This window comes from Vanellus vanellus, assembly GCF_965231255.1.
Source record: "Vanellus vanellus genome assembly, chromosome: 23".
Lineage (NCBI taxonomy): Eukaryota > Metazoa > Chordata > Aves > Charadriiformes > Charadriidae > Vanellus > Vanellus vanellus.
The window spans coordinates 7,551,260-7,577,689 of record NC_138928.1 but is presented as its reverse complement, the minus strand read 5'-3'; the positions used below and the strand labels follow the sequence as shown (position 1 = coordinate 7,577,689).

Genomic DNA, 26,430 nt, shown 5'->3' with positions numbered 1-26,430 from the left:
GCTGAATGTCAGGAATTATTAATTACTGGAGTAAGTAGTATAATTTTAGCAGTGCATTTATTCACTGCAGCATTTTTATCCAGCCTCTGAATGCACTGCAGTGCATTACAGAAACATCTGACCAAATATTAAGAATGAAAATTCATTTATCTGGAAGCACAGTAAATGAATCTGAGTGGACCTGGAGACTAATGTGACTACTGCTGCTCATACTGAGGTCAGCCCCACACTGATATGGACACAGAACCTCTTGACTACTGCCTTTTTTTGCTGCCATCGCATTAGCCTGCCCATCTGTCAGAGGTGAACTGAACATCACCAGTGATGTACACACTCACATCTCTTCAGTAATTTCCACAAACTATTAAGCTGGCAGAAAAACTTTCCCTTGATTTTCCTTTTGGATGTGACCATAGAGTACATTCAGTACTGACCTCTGTGAACACTTGATGGGAGCGAGATCCCATGACCTACTGGGAGCAGCAAGACAAAAGACTGTGGCAGGACAACAGGGTCCAGTGCGGCAATCTGAGTGCCCGAGGCTTGTTTCATACAGTTCCCTAAAATCCATAGTGAAATGTCTGATGCTTATGGATCCATTTCTTTGGTTGCCCCCCTGCTGACCTGCAGACTATTCCATGATAGAAATTTTTAATGTGCTTTTACAGCCATCAGCTTTGTAGCCCTGTTATGGAACAGCCAGTGACACTGTTAATTATTTATCTTTAACCTTTCTGCTAACTAAACCAATCCATTCATTGACATCAGTTATTTTACACTTTCATTAAGTGAAAGATAGTATGCTGATGTTCTACAAGAACTGTTTTAAGTGATCTCTGTAAATAGAATTTAGTAATCATAAAATTCTTGTGTTCATTACCCAGGAATCTCTGTAATGGGCTAGAGAAATTCAGTGCATACCAGAAGCTTTTACGTAAATGTAATTTAATAGGATTCTCTGTCACTGACCGATGCCTAAGATAAAAGTAGAAACAGTGAGGAGAAGTTATCACACATTATTCCTGCTTGCTCTTCCCCTGTTAGTGGTACAACACAACAAAAACTTTGTGATCTTATGAGTAGGTTAAATTATAGAGCAGAGTAACTCTTTTTTTCCACTGCATATAGTAGTGTCCATGCTTGCAAACAACCCAGAATTAGAAGCTATACCAATGAAAAACAAACAAAGCCAAGCAGATTTCTGAAAGATTAGTGTTCTGGTAGAGGAATTATTTCCAACCCCATCCTGTTACAGACTTCCACTGATCAAAGGAAACAAGATCCTAATATGCTGCCATAGAAACAAGTGTTTTTGCCAGGTTTTGCATTTAAACAGACTGTGGCTGCTGAATTTCCAAAGCTAATCCATCTATTGCAAGTTGCTCTGTAATAGCTTGAAACATAGCTCTCATCTCTTAAATTTATAGATTCACAGATGACCACTCTTCTCTCTCTTTCCTAGGATTAGCTGCAGCATTTGCAATCAACCACAGATTAAACCAGCAATTCTGTTTGTTGCATGTCATATGCCAACGATCTCCATTTATGGTCTGCAAATACTTCACAATCCTATTTGCTGTTTGGCTCATATGATAGACCACTTTGGTTTAATTTCTTTGGAAAGCACTAGATATTTCTGTTATTCTAAGATAAACAATTGCTACACCGAGGATAACATTTAAAAAAGCCCAAACAACAACAACAAAGAGAAGCCAGAAGCCTTCTACAATATCATCAAGGATGAGTGACCCTACCCACCCAATATCGTAACAACGCTAAGGGGTAAAAGCCACAGGCACTGCTCAGTTTCTAAGGGTTGTAGTGTTCTCCTGATTTGACTGGCTGTCTGGTGAGCAGTCAGGAGGTGATCGGACAAGATCATCACTGATGAAGGTCTGGTATGGAGAGTCGACACTATGCATGTGCAATTAACTTGTTTTAGATCAGAATTTAAGCTAATTACATATGCTTAGTACAAACACTGGGGTATGTTTCTGTTTTTCCTTTTAGGCTTTGGGCGTGCAGTCCCGTCAGATGCTGCTCATACCCAAGATGCATTCCTCTCTTAGGCAATCTCACATGCCCACCTGCAAAAGTGACTGACTGTGGAGCCCACCAAAGTGAATGCCTCCCAATAAGGAAGCCACTCTAAGGTTCCAACTGAAAATTAAAAGGGCTATAAGGAAGGACAAGGGAAGACTGTTTTTCCTCATGAACCCCTCCCCCAGGGTAATCCTGGTAGAAGCAAGGCAAACTAAATCAAACGCTTTGATATCTAGGCACAGAAAGGGTTGTAAGAATAACCCTGTTATTTGTACTATTTGTTTGTTGTTTTCTTATTAGAGACATTTAATTCCTGGAGAAATTTTTGGTTTTAATCCTTTTAGTTTAGAAATTTAAAGGAATATTATTATTACTAGTTTAGAAATAGTTGTTCTTTATAAAAACTATCATGCACACCTGAGGATTTTTTTTAACACATCTTTTTAATCAAGATTTTAATATCTTCCTTACATATACTTGGGGAAAACTGTTTAAAGCGACTCTTCCAGTCCTGTGTCCGATTCTGTAAAAGCTGTCTTTTAAAGCCACTGTGAAGTCAGACCAGCAACTGCCAACATGTAACATTCCCCTTCCTCTCATATTCCCAGTTAGTTTCAATCGTATGAGGTCAGCACTAGTGTGGGTATACTGGCTAATCCCTACCCTGGTGAGCTTCCCTGGTTTCCACGGAGACCTCCCTGTATTTCACCAGCCCTTCAGGAGGGTATTGGAGATCCTGAAGGAACGGCACAGTCAGGACATCGGATCTGTTACTCCAGACTACCTGACAGTCTATACACTCCTGTGTTTGTCAGCTTGGTCGAGTCCTAAAAGTGGATTTTCTTAAGATCTGTTCTTATTTTCCACATTCTATTTTGCATTCTCTGCACTTGCAGCTTTAAACAAAACAAATTTTTAAATACCATTTGGAAATCAGTAGCGTTGAGTGACAATTACAACGTACCTGGAAGCGCTTGCATATGCTAACCCTGTACTGTAGTTTTAAATTCTGGCAATGGTTACATTCTTCTTTAAGATACAAAATGTGGGTTTTCTCAAGTCCTCAAAATAACCCCCTGGTCTGATTTGAGATACTTGTAATATTGTATCAAGGTTTGCCACAATTCTAGAGCATTCCCTTTCCTGACACAGTATGTAATAAAAAAACCACTGTTGCTACAATATGCTGTGCTTTTAACAACAAAGAAAACAGACCAAAAATATACATTTTTTGACTACTTGCTGGGAGAAGGCCTTTCTTCATACAGTGCCACCACAAGGTACGAGTGTCTTGCTGAATCTCTCAGTATTATCCATTATAGAAGTTAAATATAAGAACTGGGTAATAACAGGGGTTGTGACATTAATTTAAAAAATTCAACTCTTGAGTAAACCCCAACATGCTGTACTAATGAAATAACAAGCTAATAATTTTGAAATTTCCTGTGCTTAATAAAGCCATGATGGACAAATGATACTGACTTGGCATTTGAATATTTTATGAGAGATCCAAGACAAGCGTTAGAATAGCTAAATGCTCATTATTTGTCTTCTCAGAACTGAATTTTCAATTCAGCTTTTTAGGCTTTCCCCACTTCTGCTTTTGTTTTAGGCTGTTGCAACAAACAGGTGTACTAAAAAATTATTACTTATACAAAAAAAATAATTCTCAATGAAAAGCAAGTGTCTACACCAGAAATTTAAGATCAGCTATTAACATATGGCCAGGATAAGTATTTAAATTGAATCAGCTCTTTCTTTTTAATATATGTGTATCTATATGTGTATTTTTAATATATGTGTATCTATGTGTATCTATAGACACAGGGCTACGCAGTTATCCAGTAAGTAAATTAAAGGAAATTTATTTGCTCCCAAGGCAACTCAGAAAAAGAAGAAAGAGCAGATTAGACTAAGACAAATAAACCTGCTGTTGAACAAGTAAAGTGAGACAATATAATGAATGGAATTCAACCTATGCATTTTCCAATCTTTTTTTGCTTGTTGTTACCTTATGGCAAAGTACTTCGCTCAGGCCAGATTATGTCTTTCTCAGAAAACAGACCATACAAGCAAAGACACAGAATGGATCTGGAAAAACAACAGCAACAAGTTTTATAGCATCCAGTATTTCAGCTAAAGTCAATCAAACCAAGGTGCAAAATGCAGCTATCAGCTGGAACATGAAAAGGATCAGAATGGAGAGAAGCAGTTCCTCTGCTTTAATAACCATATCACACCTGGCAAATGCTGCATGTGACACCATTCACCACACCAAGAAGCCTTCAGATATGACAAGGCTCAAGCTGGTTGTCACTCTGCCACCTGCATTTTTGTCATTTAAAAGAGCTGTGACTCAAGCAACATCAAAAACACTGCAACCAAGCAATCAGCTTTTTGCAGCCATACTGGTGAACATTCTTGAAGCTCTGACTCCAAATCATACAGCCCAGGGTTCAAGTTGGTGTCGCTATATACGACAGCAGTGTTCCCTTGAACTGCTGGGGCCAGACCTGGCGAACCGAGTTGAAGGCACAGTACAGATGAAGAGCTGTGTCGAGAAATTGATGACAGAGTTTGAAGGACTGGGACATATTGTCCTGTGAATGGGGAGGTTGAGGAGGTGAGAACAGGAAAGGGACAGCATCTACCTTAGAAAATAAAGGAAAAATATTTAAAGTACTAGAGAAAAATAAAACTGCACACCTGGTAAATGACAGGAAGAAAGAAAGCAGATGTGGTTGGCCAGAGCATTGCTCACCCTCCTAGAAGACGTATTTGACAGAAAAGCAACTGCAGAACTGTGTTCACAGTATTAGGAAGGAAGGTAATAATATATCTCAACATTTCCAAATGCTTGCTTTAAGTTATGGTAACCTGATATTGACAAACGTCCTGATATCGACATATTATATAGCTCAGACACTGAAGGCCACACCCTCCTTAAAATTGATTAGTAAAGAGCCAGAGTAAAAAGAAGTGACAGAGGAAATATTCTGTTTAACTGATAACTTAAATGATAGCTACATTTATTGGCACAGGTTAATATAAATTTTAAAACCTTGTGAAAAAGGCATTTAGAAATAAGCTTATCTTGCTAATACTTTTAAAGAAAGCATATGTATATATAACTTCACTTGTAGTAAAAGGGACTATCCAATAACAAATATCATGGCTAATGTCAGAATATAGCATTTAAAACTTTAATAAAATTCCACAGATAAAAGCATCCATACTCACTACTATGAATAGCTGCTGACTGGTAGCTTTCAATTTTTACTTTTTTGAATTGCATCCTACCTGAAGGATTCACAAGCCAAAGCACATGCATTTATTAATTTTTATTTGCTTTCCCTATGCAAACTGGATTAATGCCCAACATAAAATTGTTTATATTTTCAGTTTTATTTAATATATCTATTCCATTCACAGAAACAGGCGTAGTATGAGGCAAATATGATTTTATGACCTTCCCAGTTGGTTACATTGCCTGTAAGCTTTCTGTAATGGTACTAACAGAATTTTTTTTTAATTTTGCAGATGATTTATACAGTACAACACACGGCACACTCATGGTATCACGAGGATTATATGATGCACCATGGATTCACAACTCTGCCATGACAGTACTGGAACATAACAATGTCCTGATTACTTACCATTTGAGTCTAGATGTGGACAGTACAGACTTAAATTTTCACCCATTCAAGACACTTCTCCACCTTCAAGACATTTTAACTACCACAAGACTCACTGTGACATGCAGAAACTCTTACAATAGTTAATTAGCATTTCTAATTCTTACTGCGTAAGTTTCTTGTCATTTCTTCTCCTACAGTGTCAGATACTGTACATATACAACTATGCTGAAAATTTTTTACAGTAAGGCATTCAAATATCACATATTTTGGAATTAGCAAAGCTATGAATGTCAGTAGGCTAGGCTTGATGTGGATTTTGAATCTTAACTTCAAGATTACAAAATTATAGTTTCATGGATCTGTATGTGAGCCATAGCTGAGAAGACTAGATAGATCGTAGAAGTCTCATTATACACAGAAGCAACTGGAATTTTTATTTTTGATTGCTCAGTAACTAGCTTAGGAGTTGAATCCGCATATCTGTTGGAAGATGTCCACAACAGCAACAGTCAAAATCAGAAATATGCCATCTTGAAATGAAGTAACAAACATTGGCAGATATTTAGATCTTGTAAAAAACACCACCCCCTATTAAAATAAGTGATAAACTGCACATATATGTTGCATGTCCGGTGAATGCATCATCTTTTTCCTGCAAAGTAGCTGAAGAGATATTAGTAAGTAACATCCCAAACTAAAATGAAGAATAACTGACTTTGCATGACATTCTCTGTATCCAATCAAAAAATAAGTAATTGATCTATCTGGCTTTAAATGGATTATTTTACAGGACTTACGGTAAAATATTCTTTCTTGAAAAGGACAGACATCTGGAATTTGTGTGTTATAAGCAGCTTCTCTGTTCTTCATTTGGTCTAATTTATACTATTTAAGCACATATATTATAAAAACAATATTCTGCAAACATATGAAGTATCTTTAGAGCAAGAAAATAATTCTAACTTCTCAGAAAATTAGCTTGCGTAACAAATTCCATTTCCAAACATGGAGAAAAAAACCACTATATTCTTTCAGTTCTTCTGAGAATATTTGTCAGTTATATACAATAAAAAAATCATTATTAATATCACTGCTCAATAGATAAGTCATAAGGAACCCAAACTACTAGCCTATACATAAAATTGCTACAGAAAAAGAATGAAGTATATATGTTTTGCTACCCACTTCTGAATCCAGGATTTTGATTTTTCATAATATTTTAAGATGTACCTGTAGTTTTCTTGTTATCTCTAGGCTCTGAAGCAGGTTTTTTATTGTTGTTGTGAAACCAAGATTAATCAAGGAGTAATGCAGAAATACATGTTGTTCTAAACTATTCTTACGCTTCTGTGGCAGAAGCTGTTAGTCCTTAGGAAGGCTGCCTGGTGATTTATAGTTGTGTTCTAATATAAAAAGCAACAACATTTAGTCCCACACTTTAAGTTTCAAATAAGCAATTTAATAACATCTTAACATTGTTTTTACAATCTTAAAACATGTGTGCATATTTTATTCCTTATGAAGCTGAAATCTTTTCAAACCAAAGTAATTCTATTGAAAATTTGATTTTGAAAGTTTTGAAACTGTTTTAACATACTGAAAGAGTAGCTACTGAAAACAAAACAGTCTAAAAAGACAGTTCTGACAACATTTAAAATGAACAAAAAAGCAAGACGACTTCAGGTGAAAGTGCATGCATTTTAACAGCTTCAGTATTTCTTTCACTAAACAATATCCTTTTCTGAATTATGTATTACGAAAAAGAGAGTAAATTTAAAAGAACAAAACTGAATTTCTTTTAAACCAGTATTTCTAATTCCAGACTATTTTTCTTTTTGAAACAGCTGTCTATATGGTTATACTTATTTCTACATTTAAAAATGGGCTAATTTGTTTCCTGACTTTTTATAGCATAGGGAATGAAATAAAGAAAATGCTCTGAAGGTTGATGTAGTTATGTATCCATAAAGTTTATGTGTATAAAGGAAATGAATATAGTATTAAACATACTGAGTATGACAGAAAAATGCAAAAACATACTAACTCTGAAAGAATAGTAATACTGTGGTTATACTAATCAAATAATGCTAGGGCACTAGTCATTTTTTCAGTTTAAGTAAAGAGCTTTTCAGCCTCTTTAATTTTTCTCTTCCTGTCCATTTTAGAAACTGCAGTCCATCCAGCCTCTCGCATTTTTCTCATGGTTGTAAGTTTCAGTACAGTGCCTGGAGTTTTCACATTTGATGTAGTTGGTTTCTAAGAAGAAAAATAAAGACGTCCATTACTTTCTAGAACTAGTTTGATTAACTGTTTGTTTTGATCTGAAGAAAAGCTAAGGTACCTTTTTTGGTGTCGTGGCATGTAATTGTGAAGCTTGAGGATAATCTTTGTATAATTTTTTAAACATTTCTTCCTCTGAGACTATGCTCTTAAATTAAAAATAAAAAAGTTACTTAATCAAACTATATTAAAAATATATTTTCTTTCCCACCAGGAATGTTAGACTACAAAAAAAAAAGTTAAGATACTACTATGAAGCCTCAACAGTTTGATAAAAACAATGTAAAAATCAATATAAAAGTTAATATATATTTTTGTATAGTGGTACTCTGTTTGTCATATAGTTACTAATTATGTACATATAAATAAAATTCCAGAAACAATGAAATAAAAATATACACATAAATATTGTCTTAGATAAAGAACCCCACATGCTTTATATATATTCTTAGATATAGCAGTGTGCATAAAGAACTGTAAAGTATACTATTCTCTGATTTTTACCAGGAGGTCACTGTGTTCAGAGCTATCTGACTGAGCATCCAGCTGTAGAAGCACTTTTTGCCTTTTCCTCATGCACTGTTCTGAATGCAGATTTGTGCTTTCACTTTGCAGTTTAGGTACGGGAGGAGTCTTTATAATATATGTCTGGGAAAAAAAAGATGGCATTTAAAATTACATTTTCAGTGGTAATTATAGAATCTAAAACCAAACTCATAACCCAGCTTACAGACTGAGTATCCAGGAAGACACCAGAGAGATGCTGTGGAACAATTATCTTTCCATCCAAAATGTGGAGCAAATACTCAAACAAAGAAAAAAAAAAATATCCTTTTTTTGTTGCCAAACAAGGAGAATGAACAGGAAGCTGTGGAAGAACTAAGTTTTATGGCATGCTATATATATCTAACTTCCTCATGCTTATCGGCAGAAATTCAGGTTATTCTGAACCGTGGTCACTACATGCAGGCTAACCAACATTTAAGAAAACACAAACAAAGCAAGCTTCAGGAAAAAGCTTTCAGAAAGACCTTGATAGCAATATCAAGAAAAAGATTGGTTTTACTTAAATAGTTCTTTCACTAGAAGTTAAACTTCTCAGAAACACTGCAATGGAAAAAGCAATCCTTTTTTTAGAAAAAATAACATAAAGATGGTAGTTGTTTCTATTGTTAAGATATAAACATCACATGCGAGCTTCTGATGGGGTAGAAGCATAAGCTTTTGCAGTTAAGATGAAGCAGTCAGAAATACTTTGATAATTTTTACAGCTACACAAGCTATTTTCTGTTCCATTGAGAAAAATGTCCCTTTACAGACAACACTTTTCTTTTAAGACGAAGTAAAAGAATTCTAGAGACATTGTTAAATTCACTGTCCCTCTAGGAAAGGAATTGTTACTGATTAATGATAACAAACAAATTAAGTAACTAAGCAAGAAAAATGACACACAATGGGAGCACTTACACAAACTGCTTTCTAATATTGCTGTGGAATACTTTTTTTTTTGTGGCTATCTACTTCTTAAATCTCTGCTTATCACAACAAAAAATAAATAAGCATCTACAGAGAAGTACAAAATACAGTCAGAAAAATAAAACAAGAACAATGCACTATTATGAGTTACAAACCTTTAAAGATGGACTACCCAAGGGACTTTGTGCAGTTGCTGAAGGAGGCATTTTTTTCTTTTCCATCATGTTGACATTTACGGGAATATCATTTGGTGACTTTTTATTTTTTACATTAATAGATGCACAGTCCAGATCTAAATGAAGCTTAGGAGTCTCAGAAAAATGATTTTGTATTTTCTAAAATTAAAAGAGGTTTAAATTAAAAGCACTTCAGTGTCTTTGGCTGAGTGTACATAATGTATCATGGAACTTCAATCAGATTGCATATGTGTAAATATTACCAAATTCTAAAACTGATTAATGACAAGGTTAAAGCTACCTTGTCCTTCTTTTCATCTTCAGAAACCCTATATTGGGGGGATTCTTTTGCAAGATTCTCCTAGAAAAAGAGTTATGTGATAAGGAGTAAATATTTTATTTTAATTAGTTGTTGAAAACCTTGATATAATTACAGAACACAGTCCACAATCATGCTGCTACAAAGTTCACACAAATGTATGACCCAGATTTAGTCAAACTGCAGCATTCAAGAGACATGACTTTTCTATTCACAGTTTCATTTATTATACAACTTCTCCCATCATCTACCAAGGAACCTAGACACCATTCCTTTTTAATGGGAAAATATGATACTATTAAATACAGCTGTGATAAAAATTAAGAGCTCTATTTTTGAGTTATTTTCATGCAAGAAACTGGAAGCATTCTTGTTTATTAGAGTGTTCCTTCGCTGTCTTTTTAATTCTATTTTGCATCTCTGTTGCCAGCTAAAGAAAACTACGTAGCGATCACAAAATCACAGAATGGTTAAGGTTGGAATGGTCCTTTGGAGATCATCTAGTCTAACACCGCTGTTTACAGTAGAGTGAACTAGGGTAGGTTGATCAGGACTGCGTCCAACAGGGTTTTGAATGTCTCCAAGCATGGAGACTCCACCACCTCTTTGGGAAACCTGTTCCTGTGTTTTATCACCCTTACAAAAATAGTTTTTTTCCTGTGTTTAAATGGTATTTCTTGTACTTTGTTTTGTTCCCATTGTCTCTTGTCCTTTCACTGGATACCAATGAGAAAGTTTCACTCCATCTTCTTTACTCCCTGCCATAGGGTATTTATACACACTGATAATACGTCTGTGAGCTTTCTCGAGGCTGAACTATCCCAGCTCTCTCAGTCCTTCTTTTCTGTCAGATGCTCCAATCCCTTAATGATCTTCAAGGCCTTTTGCTGCACTTGCTCCTTTATGCCCTTGTCTGTCTTGTACTGGGCAGCCCAGAACTGGAAATAATATTCTAAATGTGGTCTCACCAGTGCTGAGTATAGAAAAAGGATCAGGTCCCTTGACCTGCTGGCAACACTCTTCTTATTGCAGCACAAGATACTGAGCACATTTCTGGCTCGTGTTCAACTTGCTGTTCACCCGAACCTCAGGGCTTTTCCTGCAATGCTGCTTTCAAGTCTGTCAGCCCCTGACCTGTACTGGTTCTAAATGTTATTGTTTCCCCAGTGCAGGACTTCACATTTCCTTCTGTCAAACCTGATGGGATTCCTGTTCACCCATGTCTCCAGCCTGTCCAGGTCCCTTTGAAGGACAGCATAACCACCTGCTGTATCAACCATTTCTTCCAATTTTGTATCATCTGCAAACTTGCTGAGGCTGCACTCTGTCCCATCATCTGTGTCATTAACGAAGATGTTAAAGAGTATTGCCCCAGAATCAACCCCAGACATACATCCCTAGTGACTGGCCTCAGTTTGGACTTTGTGCCACACTAACTGCAATCCCTTAAGACCAGCAGTTCAGCCAGTTCTCACTCAATCTGCTTTACTGTCCACTCACCTAGCCCATACTTTATCAGTTTGCCTATAAGGATATTATGAGAGAGTGTTGAAGCCTTACTAAGGCTAAGATAAACACCATCCAGTGTTCTCCCCTTGTCTGCTAAGTCAGTCATCTCATCATAGATGGCAATCAGGACGGTTAAGCACAATTTTCTCTTCATATAAACCTATGCTGACTACTCCCAATCACCTTGTCTTTCACATGTCTGAAAATGGTTTCTAAGATCATTCGTTCTATCAACTTTCCAGGGATTGAGGTGAGGCTGCCTAGCCTACATTTCACCAGATCTGCCTTCTTGCCCCTCTTGAAGGTATGACTGATATTTGCTTTCTTCAAGTCCTCAGGAACCTCCGCCAGTCACCATGACCTTTCAAAGATAATTGAGAGTGGCCTTGCAATGATACCGGCCACCTCCCTCGGCCCTTTTGAGCGTATCCCATCAAATCCCACAGACTTATGCGTGTCCAGGTTGTTTAAAGATTCCCTAACCTGATCCTTCTTCACCAAGGGTAAGTCTTTCTGTCTCCAGAATTTCCAGATACCATTGAATACCACAGCCTTTTCCTCATCCTTTGTCATCAGAACTCCTCCCACATTCAGCAGAAGGTCCTGTAGAAGCCTTTCTTGTTGGCCTTCACGTCTCTTGTCAGTTTTACCTTTATATTGGCTTTGGGTTTCCTGACATCATCCCTGCAAGCTTGGACAGTTCTTCATAGGGTTTCAATCTCTCCCTGCTTCCTTCATACTTACCAATTAAGGATTAATGCAAAACATTCACAACCACCAGAAATGAGACTTCAGAGAGCATCAAGCTCTTGAAATCAGACAGCAAGTGAGAGCAAGACCTAGAATCAAAAGTGCACTTCGCAGCTGTCATTATATTGCATAACACCAGGCCAAGCATGTCACCCATGCTGCTATGTTTAGTTAAAAAAAAAAACCAAAACCAAACCTTCTCTTCAATTTCTGCTTTAAGTTGTTCCTTAAGGGATGACACTTCGCTTTTCAAACATAACAGCTCACTTTCCTAAAAGCAATTACATAAAGGGTAGGGTTAACTATGCTTAACCTGGAAAAAAGAAGACAGTCCAAATGAGACGGTAATTAATAGGGATATTCATTATAAACAAAAGAAAATTCCATTTGCTCAATAAAGCTGACTTATCCATAAAGTTAGCATGTTGAAAAGTATCTACAATTCATTTTCAGAATAATTCAGTCACTAGAGTAACAGATGATCAGAGTAAAAAAACAAACAAACAAAAAGAAAACATGTAGCCTTGAGTCATGCCGCCTTCTATTAAAAAAATCTAACCAAAAAAGTCTTTGTGAAGAAATACTCTGTAAAGGGAAAGTGTCAGAAAAATTCTGCATTTTAGGTAGATGCTGTAGAACTACACTTTTTTGAATGTCTTGAGGGGATGAGGCAATGCAACTCTAGACTTGAAGTTTTGCTTTAGTTCATTTGAAAAACAGTTGAAGTACTATTAAGAAAAAGGTGCTTGACCAGAACCGTTCCAGGTGAGAACTTAAAACACTTGCGAGTACATGGGGGTAGGGAGTGTGGAGTGGACTCCAACTATTTAATACAAAAGCTTCTTATGCAGACAGTGAGGTTAGAACATGACGCAATATCAGGAAAAGTAAACAGAAAAGCACAGCTACTCCAATTTATTTTTAGAAGCACCTGGGTTTTTTTAATGCACATAATAAAATCTGTAAGAAAATAACAGTAAACAGAAATTAGTGGGTTGATCTTTGCTGTTCAGTCCCACTAAAGCAGACCATTAACCTCCCAAGGATTAAATAGGAAGAAGTCTAATATAATATTTATAATTACATTACACCTTAAGGACAGCAGCCTCTCCATTTAATTATTTCGTGCTGAAGAGTATGCCTTACCAATGATCTTTTTGATGATAACTGCTCTTGCTCTTTTATTTTATAAAGTTTTAACTCCGTATCTTTTTCTTCAACCATTTTATCATATTCATGCTGTGTTAAAAACAAAACAGAAAAACCCAACAAACTCAAAACATTTGACTAAATGTTACAATTATACCTCTACCTGGTTTTAAAACATTACTCATTTTTTTTAAAATAAGACTCTTGTGAAGATTTAGAAAGCACTATGAACAAACATTGATGCTTCACCAGAAACTGTAAAACAGAAAAAGCACAAGCAGTATTATTTTGTGGGCTAACAGAGAATGCTTTATCTCTAGGCAGTGGTACATGTTTTAGCACATAAAAGCTAGCCATGTTATTTTTATTAATGGTATCTGCTAAATATACTGCAAAACAGAGTAATAGGGAATGTAAATGAAAATGTTAAGTTAAACTGCTAAAGGTCACTAAGTAATCTGCTCGTAAGAAGAGGCCCAAACTGATACTGAAGAACAGTATGGTATCAAAGGAAAGCTGAATATAAAATAAAATCCTGCAAAGCACAAATCTATACAATCCTTTATTCAGTGTCCAAATACAACACTTTAAATAAACGCAGTCTGCAGGACAATTTCAAAAGGCCAACACCACCATCGTGTATTACCTAAAGTATTACTGGGCATTCCAAGGTGCTACTAGTTCACATCACGTTATGTTTCCTAGAAATTTAGATAAATGGAATTTACCTGCCAGTAGGCATGCTTTCAAAATCTGAAGATGAATTTATTTTTAGGTGATGAAAAGTCAAGCTTTTGTTCAACTTCATTTTCCTAGACTCAGGTCATTATTATCAGGTTTCACTTTCTAATTCATTGAATCACAGAATGGTTTGGGTTGCATGACCTTAAAGATCATCCTAGTTCCAACCCCCCTGCCATGGGCAGGGACACATTCCGCTAGACCACATTACTCAAAGCCCCGGCCAACCTGGCCTTGAACACTTCCAGAATATTTGTAATATTCTGGTTTTGAAAGGTTTATACTTAGCATAGTATCACGCATTACAAATCACAGAAATCAGTAAAATCTCTTACCTTGTGTTTTTCCATAAGTGCCACCATTTCAGTTATCTTGTGTTGACATCGGATATCAGTTTCTCTCTGTGTTATTGTTGCTTCATCAGCTAGCAACCTCATCTTTTCTACCTGTTAGTAACAGGTTTTGTTTAATTCACGAACAATTAACAATACATTAAAAAAAAAAACCAAACAACTTAGTTTCATTTCTTCTTACCCCTGTGGGTGCAATGTATTTACAGTCTCATCTAGTGTAGTGCTTCAGTTTCAAATCCTACATCTTTTATTCATATTGTTAAAATGGGAAAATAAACCTAGATCAAAAGTACATCCATTCTTCCATGGTGGACAAATGTCATTTTGAACTAGAAGGCCATTTCAAGCAGTCTGCCCTAACATTTTTGTATTACCATCAAAAAAGTGTGGGCAGGAATATACTAATATGGGAGAAGTTATAATCTAATTTGCTTATGCCGTATTTATACCAAGAATATAATTTCTGTGAACGACACTGACCAGACAACAATGTTGAGAAAAAGAATTTTACTGTTTTTTTTATTTTTAAAGACATATACAAATACTTCAACTTAAGAATCTAATATACTAAAGCTTTGCTCACATGCATACACAAGAAATTCCATTTATGTTGATTAGACTGCTATGTAAAAGCAAGGAATCTGGCCAATATAGCTCCATAAAACCATCTTACATCCAAAAAACAGTTAAAAGGTGCAGTAAAAATTAACAACTCTTACCTCTTCAAGAAGTTTATTTTCATTTACTTTTTGTGTTTCAATGTCTTTTTGATAGATGTCAACTGTTTCCTTATGTTGCTTGTTCATATTTTCCATCTCTAACTGTAATTTATTCACCTTTTGAGAATGCAGAATTATTGCTGTTATTTGTTCAGGAACAAATATGCCCATGATTTTTTTTTTACCCCTTATTTTCAAGCAGAACCACTCTGTTACTTTTCAGGTATATGATTGAACTATTTTCTATTTAATGTTCAACTTTTTTCATAAAGAGTTGAACCTTGGCCTGAAGTGAGTTAGAAAATAGTCATAGAAACAGTGGCAACACCACAATGCAAAAGAGACCCCATAGCAGTTTTGCTCACCACCCTGTCCTGGTTTGAGGTAAAACAGAACCAATTTTGTTCAGTAACTTCGCTTCTTAGCTGGGCCTCTTCTAACTACTCCCTCAATAAAAAAGTCCTAAAGCTAGAGGCTAGTCAATCACAAGGAATCATTCCAATATAAGGGAACCATCCACTAGAAATCTAACACTATTCTGCCTTCTGTACAAAAGACTCTTTAGTATTGCTGCCATGGAATGGAAGGTAGGAAAATGAAGCATAACTGATAGTCGCCTAATACTTTGCAGTATGAATGTATGACTGTTTTCTCTTTATAATTAAATCTTTTTTTTTTTCTTCAATTAAGAAGTGGAGAAACAGTTTATCTGGAAATAGTTTATTTTTAGAATTTTCCTTAGTTCCAAAACAGATTAATTCCTTTTAGCTGCTAATACTAATAAGAATTTGGTATGAAACAAATAGGAAGAGTATGTTCCTAAGCAGTCATCCTAAATGCTGTGAATTATTTGAAAAAAAAAAATACAGATGGAGATTTTATTCCCTCCCTTGTAAATCTATTTAAGATTTTAACTGGTTTATGATATGTTTTCCTCCCAAGTGTGCATTCTGATTATAATTTTTCCTTTTACGTTTCTCATAAGAACACCCTCAAAACAGTCTACATCTTTCTTGAAGTGTGGTACGCAAAACTGGACACAATATTCTAATCAGGGAGTTACCATTGCAGAACACAATAAAAAAAAACTGCCTAAAGCGAATAATATATGTATTTCTTTTAACTGCTTTTCTGTTTCAATGGGGTGGCATTAGTGAATAACATTCAGTACACTATCAACCAAAAAAAGAAAAGGACTGATTAGGAACATAATTCCTTGAGATGTTATGTCCATCTCTTACAAATGTCCGACAGCAGAGTCAGTGTCCAATGATTAAAAACTGAAGTATTTTACAAAAATTATGCACTCATTCCTGTAAAATCTGTATCACAGATCCATAAAACAATTAAAAATGTGCTTAACGTATTATCATCAGTTACACTGGGACTTAAAACATTCAGTCTTTGTGCTTTACCCTCATCTTCTACATGAAGTTATTTAAACCTACCTTCCCTTCAAAAATACTTGTTTTCTTGCTTTCTGCAGTAATTTTCTTTTTCAGCACCTTATTCTGTCAAAGTAAAGTAAAGTAAAACAAACACTATACTTCAATAAGTTAACAGAGCTATGCAATGATTTAACTGCATCAAGTAGGTCGGAATCTTCAAAATTCCAGCTTTCAGCAAGGAAATAGCACTCTTTTTGTTGTGCAGTTCAGGTTCCAGATTAATTCTCCAAACAAAAGAGTGCTCAACTACTTTAATAATACTATTACTTCATGACCATATGAAAGGGTCCCCATTAGTGACAACAGAGGATAACAAAAGAGGGTGCAGAATAGGAAGAAAAACTAAGATGCTGCTGACAGAAAATATGCAGATGTCATGACAAAACAAGTTATTTATTTTTCAGTAGTTATTAAAAATTTGTCCTATTGGTAACTGAGGTAAGTAATTATTTCAAGTATACCAATGATACCATGTACTAAATAAAAATAGTAAAAGTTTATTAAAGATATTATTTCTGTAATTGCATTTTTCAAAAGTAAGGATAATTTTACAATCAAGTAATTCCAAAGGTGACTCCTTAATTTGCTCAGTTAGGATAAGAAAGGAAATGTTATAAATTACATAGGTATATCTAAAGATCTCACACCAGACAAAAACTGTTGAAAAGTAACAGTTACCACCAAAAAAAACATGTTTTATGTATTTGTGACTTTTAAAAACTGTACATACCTCCTGTTGCAACTCTTCGATGCATTTGGTTTTATTTTCCACCTGTTTCTTTAAATTATTCAACTAAAAGAGATATTTCAAACATTAATTAATAAACCCCTTAAAAATTACTCACTGTGGTAGAGATTACTGTCAAGGTTCTTAAACATGCATTTGCACAAGTCTGATCAATTTCAGTGGGACTGAAACACACACTAACCTGTTATAATGACTGGAGTTTTAACCATAAGGTACTACAAGAATTTTGCTAGCCCAATATCATCAACAGTAGTGAATATCATCATAGCAGTGAATCAGTTCCTCAGTGGTTGTAGAGTTTAGAAAGAAGGAAAAAAAAGTAGCTTTGCAATTTAAAAAATGTTCTTGTATGAAGTTTTCTACAGTCCATGAAAAAATGAATTTTCATACCTTATTTTCTAGAATCTTCAACTGCTTTTCCTTTCTTGAAATTTCATTTTCAATACTTTTAGCCTGGAATTATAATTGCAAATCTAGTCACAATATTATCAGAATTTTTGTACTCTCCTAAAGAAAAAAAAGGCGTAATAGCAGAATTGCTATTAATTACTACATTACAATTACAAAACAGTTGCCTCAAAAATGAGAATTAAGTGTATTCCCTATTTTGTATTTATGGAAAAAATAACTAAGCTATCATCCCAAGCCCATAGTATCTTCTTTGACTTTTACAATAAAATTTTTAAATCCATTATGATTTTTTAAAAAAAGTGTGCTTTGAAACTACAGTATTGCAGTAAAAATATTTGACAATATTACTAAAACTCCTATTACATATCGACAGCTAATCCATACCCCATCCATCACTAAGTGGGTATAGAGAAATAAAAAGAGGGGGTTCTCTGTTTGCCTGAAATCTAACAAATCTGGACTTTTGAGCCTCTCTGTAAAGAGTAAACATCCCACTAAAGGTCCTTGTCATTTAAAATAAAAAGGCTCAGCCTGTGTACATATGTTGACTCAACTGGTAGCAGCATTGAAAGAAAGCCTCTATAAGATATTACACCCCCAGACAGAGCTTTGCAAAAAGTTTTTACATTTAGATTTTGTCCTACAGGTTATGTTATGTATTTTCATGGTAAAGCACATGCTATCGCATACATTTTCTTCTCTTTCATCCAGTTTACTTTTAATCTCTTTACGTTTCTTTGCCATCTCCTCCTTCAAAGACTCCAGTTCATTTCTAAATGCCAAATTAAGAAGCATTAGTAAATATTTACTTAATTTCTTTGCACTACTGCTAAATAAACCCATACTTTATTTTCTATAAAGAGCAGCTAATATTGATGAGAAGTTCATAAGCTGTTCAATGAAAATGTTCTTAAAATGATGCAAAATGACTGCTAAGTTAACGTCTGACCTGTACATACTTTTTGAAAGTAAAGAAAGATGTTCCCCTTACCCGAGTAAAATATATTCTAATCTGTAATATTGCATCTATGAAAGATGGAAGGCTGCCTGTCTATTGGGTTGGTGGTACAGAGACTACTTCAGAGAGTAACATTTAAATAGTTTCACCTTTTCACACTTAATCCATAAACTTTAACTTCTACTTTCATTTCCTTCACACCTAAGATAGCAAAGCAGAACAGGATAGCTCTCTGTATGTAATACAAAGCTATGGCAAAACTTGTTCCTGCAGCAATAGGTACTGCTAATTTGCAGAAACCTCTACATGGCCAACATCAATACTAAATAATTTCTGTTTAGCTATATAACCTAAAAAAGCATTAATCTAAAAATCACAGAAAGCAGTTTATGAACACAACATTTAGACTAACTCTGAAGGAATCAAGTCTACTTCCTTTAATAATATTGTAAATTAATATTTGTTTTTACTTGCCTTAATTGTCCATTTGCTACTTCCAGGTTTTCAACTAACTGTTTTGTATTTTCTTCTTTTTTTCTACTATCCTAAATAAAGACCCATGAAAGTAAAATGAATAAAATTCACAGTGACGTTAAAAAATTCAAAGACATCTTAAGCAGTATCTTGACCTGCCTTATTCACAAGGGTAACTGCGCTTCCTTTGTATTTTAAACACAAAAAATAGTTCAGATACTCTACAGAACCATGTAATGTTGCAGTTCACCATATGATTTATATTTTAAATGGAATGTTGTCCTTTAAAAATAGCTGGAAGTTTACAACTTGCCTCATGACTTTCTTGCAGTTTCTTGAGTTCTGTAGCCATACCACTTTTCTCTTGTGCTATTTGTTCTTTTTCTAATAAAAGCTTATTGATAGACGCCGTTAATTTTTCATTCTTTAGCCTAATGTGAAACGAACGGTCAAGAGAAACAAGAACATGTATTTTGAACTTCTAAGTTAAATTTATCCGTTACAAAACATTACTTCACGCTGAAAATAGTCCAGGCCTGTATCTACAAATTTAAGCTTTGCAGCAAAGTTATAGTGATGCAAAAAGAAAATGAGAAAGAAAGAAGAAAAGGTGAAAGAAAATGAGAGTCAATTTTTATAGAAATATAATGGGTGTTGAAGATGATGTAGTTCAATATCCAGCTCAAAGCACGGTTAACAATTAATTCAGAAACTTTTTCTTCATGTTAACCCAACTAAATCACAGAGCTATAGAACAATTTACACACAAATACAAAAAGTGCAATTTATAAGTACATAATGGATGTCATACTGTGTGCATAGGTTAAGAATTTTCATTAGAAAACAATCATAGATAATGTCATTGTATATTAACATAACTTCTATGTAACACAAAAAAATAACTAATACTGTATTTTCAAAAATGATCATACGCCTCTTGTTCAAGATCTGTATTCAGTGTCATAAGCTGTTTTAAATAATTTTGTTCCTTGTCAGCTGTACTAGTCAGCTGTACTTTCAAATCATGGATTTCTTTCTGCAGAAGAAAAAGAAAGTGTTTTGAGTATACACATGTAAACTACAAGTCATGAAAGCTATTAGAAATGAACTGACAACACACAGCTTTAAGATGAAACAAAACTACATACATGCCATAAATGAGCCAGACTGTATCTTACAACTCTCTGGTGTGATGTGAAAGTAGCGTGAGATATTGAACCCCGATATGCATGCTAAACGTGTCCCCTATTGTAAGTCTAACTAACCGGTGTGCAAAATTACTGACATAATTAGCTTCCCTTGGACATTATTTTAAATAAAGACATTTGCTTCAGACATCATAAGCTTTTGCATTCATAAATAAATAAATAAATAAAATTAAATAAAAATAAAAATCACAGAATCCCAGTACTATGTGGTAGAATAAGCACTTGTTTTGGAGGCATCCCAAACCACACAGCAAAACTCCTCCCTCAGAAATTTGCTGCCATTACAAGATAAGGCAAAGCTTGAAATGTAATGCACTTTAAAATACATAAATGCTTTGAATACTGTCTCCTCCTAATAACTGGTGATACACTGATACTAGAGGCACTGGGAGGCAGCTGGGGGGTGGGGAGGGAAGGAGGAGGGAGAGAGGGAGAATAGTTTTTAATCACAGCACATAATGAACTTCTGGAATTTCTTATCACAGAAGGCTATGGAGGTAAATAGTATAAGGAGTTTCAAAAACACATGAGGTAAGGGAACATGAACAAGCTCATAAACTGACAAGAAAGGCAACTGACAGGGATGTGTCCTCAAGCACCCTTAATACAGCTACTGTAGGAATGGAAGGGGTACGGACCATAGGTAACAGTCAGGCTCCTCTACTACATAGTACCTTCTGCTGTCATTGTCACAAGCAGAGCAGTGCATTGGGCAGAGCACTGGTCTGACTATGAGATATTTCTTATGTTCTTATATACAAGTGATAACGTGTAACTTAACTATTTATAAAACCACGTTACTGTCACCCTTTATTCAGACCTCTCTGATTTGGAGAACATTTTTTATTTCTTTTTCTCTCTCCTGCAGATTTTCTACAGTAGCCTCAAGATCTTCCTTCTTCACTAGAAGTCCTTCAACTTTTCCCTGTTTAAGAAGATTAGTGAAACTCAGTTTAGAAAAGTCAATGCGCAGCATATAAGGAACAAACATACATGGTAAAAATGCAGACCTGGTTTCACACTATCTTACTTTACCTGATGCAGTTTATTGTTAGATTTGTAAATATAAGATCTAACAAAAATAATACTCTATTAAAAGTGTACTTCATATTGCTTAGACTTCTGTAACAGAAAAAACGGCCTATGTCACAGTTCAGTAGGGTTCACAGAGACCAGAGCTAATTACCTCAGGAAACTTCCTTATAACTAAGAACACGCAGTACAATGGGAATACACAGAACAGGTTGTTATAACCCAAAAGACCTTCTGCAGGCTCTTAAATATTTGCTCTGAAAAGGGATATGCATCACCACAGTATACGATGCTTTCTAGTCACTAAATGCTGCAGTGTGGAGGACACCTTACCATAACTAACACCCCACAAACAGCAAAATAATCACAACAGATTTGTGATGCAACAAACCTATGAAACCTGTGAAACTGTTTATTATTTTTCTCATTTTTTCACACATAACCTTTTCACAAATTCAACTACCTTTTCTGGGTAGTGTCAGAAGCTTGGTTATCCTTTAAACACCAAAATGAGGTAAGCCTTTACAATGCTTGATTTTTAGAAGATTATTATGAAGAAAGCTAGCTACTCAAGGAATTATCTTTACTGTCAAAAACTATTTGATCCCTCAGCCTTAAATATCATATGCACGATGCTCACAAGGTTTGAGCTAATGTTCATCACAAAAAAAAAGAAAAAAAGTAATTTTTCAGAAAAGTTCAAAATGAGGAAAGAGCAAGTACTAGGCATAATTAAAACCAGGAAATCTTTATGTCCAGAAGGAGTAGCATTTGAATATGTGGGAATGAAGAAGGAAATGACCAGAAGTGACAAGGAAAACCAAAACAAAGCAGAACAAACCAAGAAAAACAGTGGGAAAAATCAATTCCTTCAAAGAAAACACTGAAATAATCTAAAAGACAGGTAAGAACATTTAGTAGCAACATTAAGGCAGATTAGACAGTGTTTATATGCGGCATTTAAGATAGTTAAAAAGCAAGAGAGACTTCATATGAAAAATAAATGCCATGAGACTAATAAAACGAACATTTACCAGTGTTTCTGACAGCTCTTCAAGTTGCATTTCTTTGTCACATTTTAGTTTAGTCATCTCTTCTACAGCACATGAAATGTAAAATTAATTGAATAGAAATAATTTTATGTATTTAAAATGCACTATAAGGCATATATCCCTTTGCAATACCAAATTTTCAAAACTTGTTGCATTAAATTCAGAAATTGTAAGGCTAAATTACAACCTAAATTATGACTTAATCTAAACATAGAGTTGAAAAAATTATTCAGAAAGACATTAGCAAATATATATCTGAAGAGAAACTAATCATTTGTCTTAAATAAAATTCAGAGCCTATTACACTTTCCACGATCATGGTTTCAAATAAACCGTGGACTGTAAGAACGTTTACAATCCCCAAGTATTGATGCATCTGCATTTTTACAGAGAAAAATAGAGACTGCTAAAGATATTCACATGGATACGCTGAAAAAGGAAACCGCTTATTAGTAACTTCAAAATGTTTTCTATGTGCGCACTCACATTACTGGTATTTTTTGCAAGTACTGGATATCAAACTCATTTCTACTCTGGAATTCTCACAGGTCACATCTCACCTTGTTTTAAACAAGCATTAGCAGTTGACTTTTGAACGTTTATCTTTAGATGCCCTCAGTACACACAAGGACATCAAACTATAGTTCTCATCTACCATATCAGGACTAGAGACATATGCTGCACACTGGGAAAAGACTGCTAAAGATCCATCTCTTACTCTAGGGGCTAAGAAGCACATATCTAGGAATCAAAGGATATCAAAGCAATATTTACAACTAACCACTGCCATCGTGAGTCTACATCCAACATGGGGAGAGTGGTCTGGAGGAAAGCTTAATGCAAGTGTTTTGTCTCTGCTACAAGCTACAGAAGCCATTCCTGGAATCTACTGTTCAGCAGCCTAACACTACCTCTCAAACAGGTCTGCAGTGCTATCAGTCTTAACTGGAAGAGTGTCGAGAAACCAAAATGAATTCCAGAAGAATCCATGCATGTATGGTCTTAATATTGGAGGTCTGCACAGCACTGCTGTTTGACTGTTGCCAGCTACAATGACTACCAAAGAAAAGGGAGTCAGATGAGTAAAAATAAATTTAAACATTCCTGACAGGTACAGGGCACTGTAAACCATTTTTCCAAGCAATAGGGACAGTCTATTTTCAGGAAACAGAAGAAAACATTTTTACTACTATTTAGCTCATTTTCTTTCTTTCTACAAATCTTACCCAGTTCAGCAGACTTATTTCTGAGCTCCAAGGTAAGTAGCTTTGACTCATCTTCACATTTCTCCAATCTAAGGAAATAATAAAAAAAAAATATTGTATAGTACAAAGCATTGCACTTGAAACTTAAAGGACAATAAAACAAAGTCTTACCACAAGCGTTTTAAGAACAATTGACGTTCAACAGGCAGGTGATATATCTGCCTGCAACATGTATCAAATTTCACTTTTACAACTTGGGAACAGCAGGCATAAAAGTAAACAAATATATAGATACATAAACCTGTATTTCTTAAAAATGGAATTATAAAAGTCAGGGGATAAGTGTGGCAAAAAAATTTCCTTTCTTATAGAGCAATGTCAACAAGCACAACTAACAAAAAATACATTAAATTCTCTGCATTTAGATCAGTGTGTCAAAAAAAAGATTTTCAGCTTTGTAACTCTCTATTCTTGGATTTGTCATAAAGTGCAACCACTTAGAAGGCACCTTAATACCATGTATCCAAAAAACCACTGTTTCTTGAAAAACTGAGCTGTGACAATGTATTAAAATACATCTTCACTGTTCTCATTTTTAGAAAGGTTGATTTTAGTTGCTATCAGGCTCTTTGACAAATACATAATTTTTAAAACTACAGAAAACCTGAAATACATTAATAACATCATTAAACAGTACTATTATCACATATGGAAGAGTATCTTCCTCACTAAATGTTCCATTAATAAGGAACTGCCAAATACTAAATGAGATTACTGCTCTTTTAGTTAAGAGCTGCATCCACACAAAATCAAACAGCATAACCGTCTTCAAGTGCTAATAATTCAAATAATGAGACAGGTGAAGGACTTTAAAAAAAATTATTAGTGATTATAAAAAAAGTAATTACACCAAATCACACCTGAAGTTTAGGTTTTATTCCCAGCAGCTCAGAAATCTAGTAGTTTACCTGCAAGATCATTCTTTGAATTTACTGTTTAATTTACCTATTTTGCTCTTTTTGCAGCAAGCTTTTCAAATCAGAAATAGAAGACTCAAACTCCTCTTTCAGGGATGCATGCAAAGCCTTAATTTTTTTACATTCTTCCACCTCTGCTTCTTTTTCTTCAGTGACCTGAACTAATGCTTTCACTACAGTCTGCAACTCTGTTTCTAAGCTCTTTTGAGTAACCTACAAAAAAATGACAGCATTTCTAACCATGTTTTGCAATAAACAGACACAACTGTTTCATATCTAAAGTAACAGTAATTATTTATGCAATTACTTGTCTAATCTATTTACACTGGAAAATTATAAGCAGGCTGTACCTCTGTTTGTTGCAATGAAACTTTGGCCTCTTCCAGTTCTGCCCTCAAATGTTCCTGATGGATCTGGGATTCCTTTAACATGTCTCCTTCATGTCCTAAGCAAAAATATATATGCTTACATTTGAGCAAAACAGGATATTTACTAAAAAATGCTTGCATTGCTCTTTTACAGATAAAATACATTCCTACACTTTAATCAAGTTACATGATGTATTCATGTCATTGTTAAGGAAACAGCCTTAGGGAAATAATAGCTGATTATTCAACTTACTAAGTAACAGTAAGCAAAATGTAAAATTACATATATTTATAAAAATTAAGAAAATGCAGCCATTTATATGTATCTGGCTTAAAATATCTATTCTAAAACCTTCCTCCCTACTACCCAGGGAAGGGGAGGCTGGAAATTGGTTCACTTCTAAAGAACAAAGGTACTTGCATCATATACTATAAATATTTTGTAATATAGATGGCTTACAAATACTGATAATCAAGTTCTGAAAAGTTTCCTCAGTGGCACCTGACTGTAAGTTTGCAAAACTCAAGCAATGTATTTTCCTCTTGCAGTCTTCAAAAGCTCTCACTGCTTGACTTACCCTTAAAAAAGAACCCTTCAAAAATATACTTCCAATCCCAGTCAATCCTATTTGCAAATAAGATTCCATTTAAAAGTGGTAAAATTTTGTGGGGTTATTTGGCAAAGATGTGAAAATATGTCCTGTTGAATACAGAACAAGGCTACTATTTATGGATTACTGAATAAATATACTTTAAAGACCCTTCACTAACTTGATTTGAAACAGATCAACCCAGTAACCAGGAAAAACACTTTTATCTATTATGGTGCCATGTTCACTATACAAGTCCAACTGAAATGGGAAAAATCTCCAGAACAGGGACAGGGCTATACAGTGTCCTGGTAAAACTTCTGTTACAGAAAAGGAATGACAGGGTATATGGCACCTTTACAGTAGTATAACATGTTCATACTAGAGTTTATTGAAGAGTAAAAGAAAAATCCCTTGCAATGAAGCTGTTATGTCAATACAAAACCAGGGTGTAGCCTAAGCCTAAAGGGAAAGCCTTTTGTTACAAAATAACGGCCTAGATTTTATACATATGCAGATCCCACATCAGCAGCTTCTGTTCCAACTGAAAATATGGCCTGCAAGGCCCAAAATTATGCTGCTGTCTAATAGCAGGGTAAAATTATAACGATCCTGTTTCCTATACGTCTATAACCAGTTACATTTTAAGATAGCAGAGAGAACTCTTACTTTTTGCTTCTACTAAGTCAGCAATCTTATTTTTTGACTCCTGCAGCTGAGTCTTGATGTCTCTTATTATACCATCTTTTTCATCGCTCTGTATGGTAAGAACTGAAATCTAACAAAATTAACATAATATCATA

General features: G+C 34.9%; 1 protein-coding gene and 1 long non-coding RNA gene across 4 annotated transcripts in view; one reads left to right on the top strand and one right to left on the bottom strand.

The window, feature by feature from the left end:
- Window positions 1-2,017: 2,017 nt before the first annotated feature.
- Window positions 2,018-8,416, top strand: LOC309680795. Of its 3 annotated transcripts, none has more exons than XR_014269998.1 (4): window positions 2,018-2,153; window positions 4,100-4,870; window positions 5,584-5,851; window positions 7,850-8,416. It is a non-coding gene; the product is annotated as an uncharacterized lncRNA (long non-coding RNA). The 3 variants fall into 3 exon arrangements; XR_014269999.1 differs by lacking the exon at window positions 2,018-2,153 and adding an exon at window positions 3,094-3,323; XR_014270000.1 differs by lacking the exon at window positions 2,018-2,153 and having other exon boundaries at window positions 3,875-4,870.
- SYCP1 (synaptonemal complex protein 1) overlaps window positions 5,832-26,430 on the bottom strand; it is a gene marked incomplete at its 5' end in the record, with an annotated part of 28,756 nt that continues 8,157 nt past the window's right edge. The window contains 22 exons of the mRNA XM_082494523.1: window positions 5,832-7,940; window positions 8,026-8,112; window positions 8,469-8,612; window positions 9,596-9,775; window positions 9,918-9,977; window positions 12,391-12,465; window positions 13,341-13,433; window positions 14,420-14,530; window positions 15,157-15,273; window positions 16,605-16,667; window positions 17,335-17,397; window positions 17,743-17,805; window positions 18,454-18,535; window positions 19,196-19,266; window positions 19,509-19,626; window positions 20,128-20,231; window positions 21,224-21,328; window positions 22,470-22,531; window positions 23,714-23,781; window positions 24,698-24,882; window positions 25,020-25,114; window positions 26,297-26,405. Of these exons, the coding sequence (XP_082350649.1) occupies window positions 7,797-7,940; window positions 8,026-8,112; window positions 8,469-8,612; window positions 9,596-9,775; window positions 9,918-9,977; window positions 12,391-12,465; window positions 13,341-13,433; window positions 14,420-14,530; window positions 15,157-15,273; window positions 16,605-16,667; window positions 17,335-17,397; window positions 17,743-17,805; window positions 18,454-18,535; window positions 19,196-19,266; window positions 19,509-19,626; window positions 20,128-20,231; window positions 21,224-21,328; window positions 22,470-22,531; window positions 23,714-23,781; window positions 24,698-24,882; window positions 25,020-25,114; window positions 26,297-26,405 (2,199 nt within the window). The 3' untranslated portion in view covers window positions 5,832-7,796. The remainder of the gene's footprint in view (window positions 7,941-8,025; window positions 8,113-8,468; window positions 8,613-9,595; window positions 9,776-9,917; window positions 9,978-12,390; window positions 12,466-13,340; window positions 13,434-14,419; window positions 14,531-15,156; window positions 15,274-16,604; window positions 16,668-17,334; window positions 17,398-17,742; window positions 17,806-18,453; window positions 18,536-19,195; window positions 19,267-19,508; window positions 19,627-20,127; window positions 20,232-21,223; window positions 21,329-22,469; window positions 22,532-23,713; window positions 23,782-24,697; window positions 24,883-25,019; window positions 25,115-26,296; window positions 26,406-26,430) is intronic.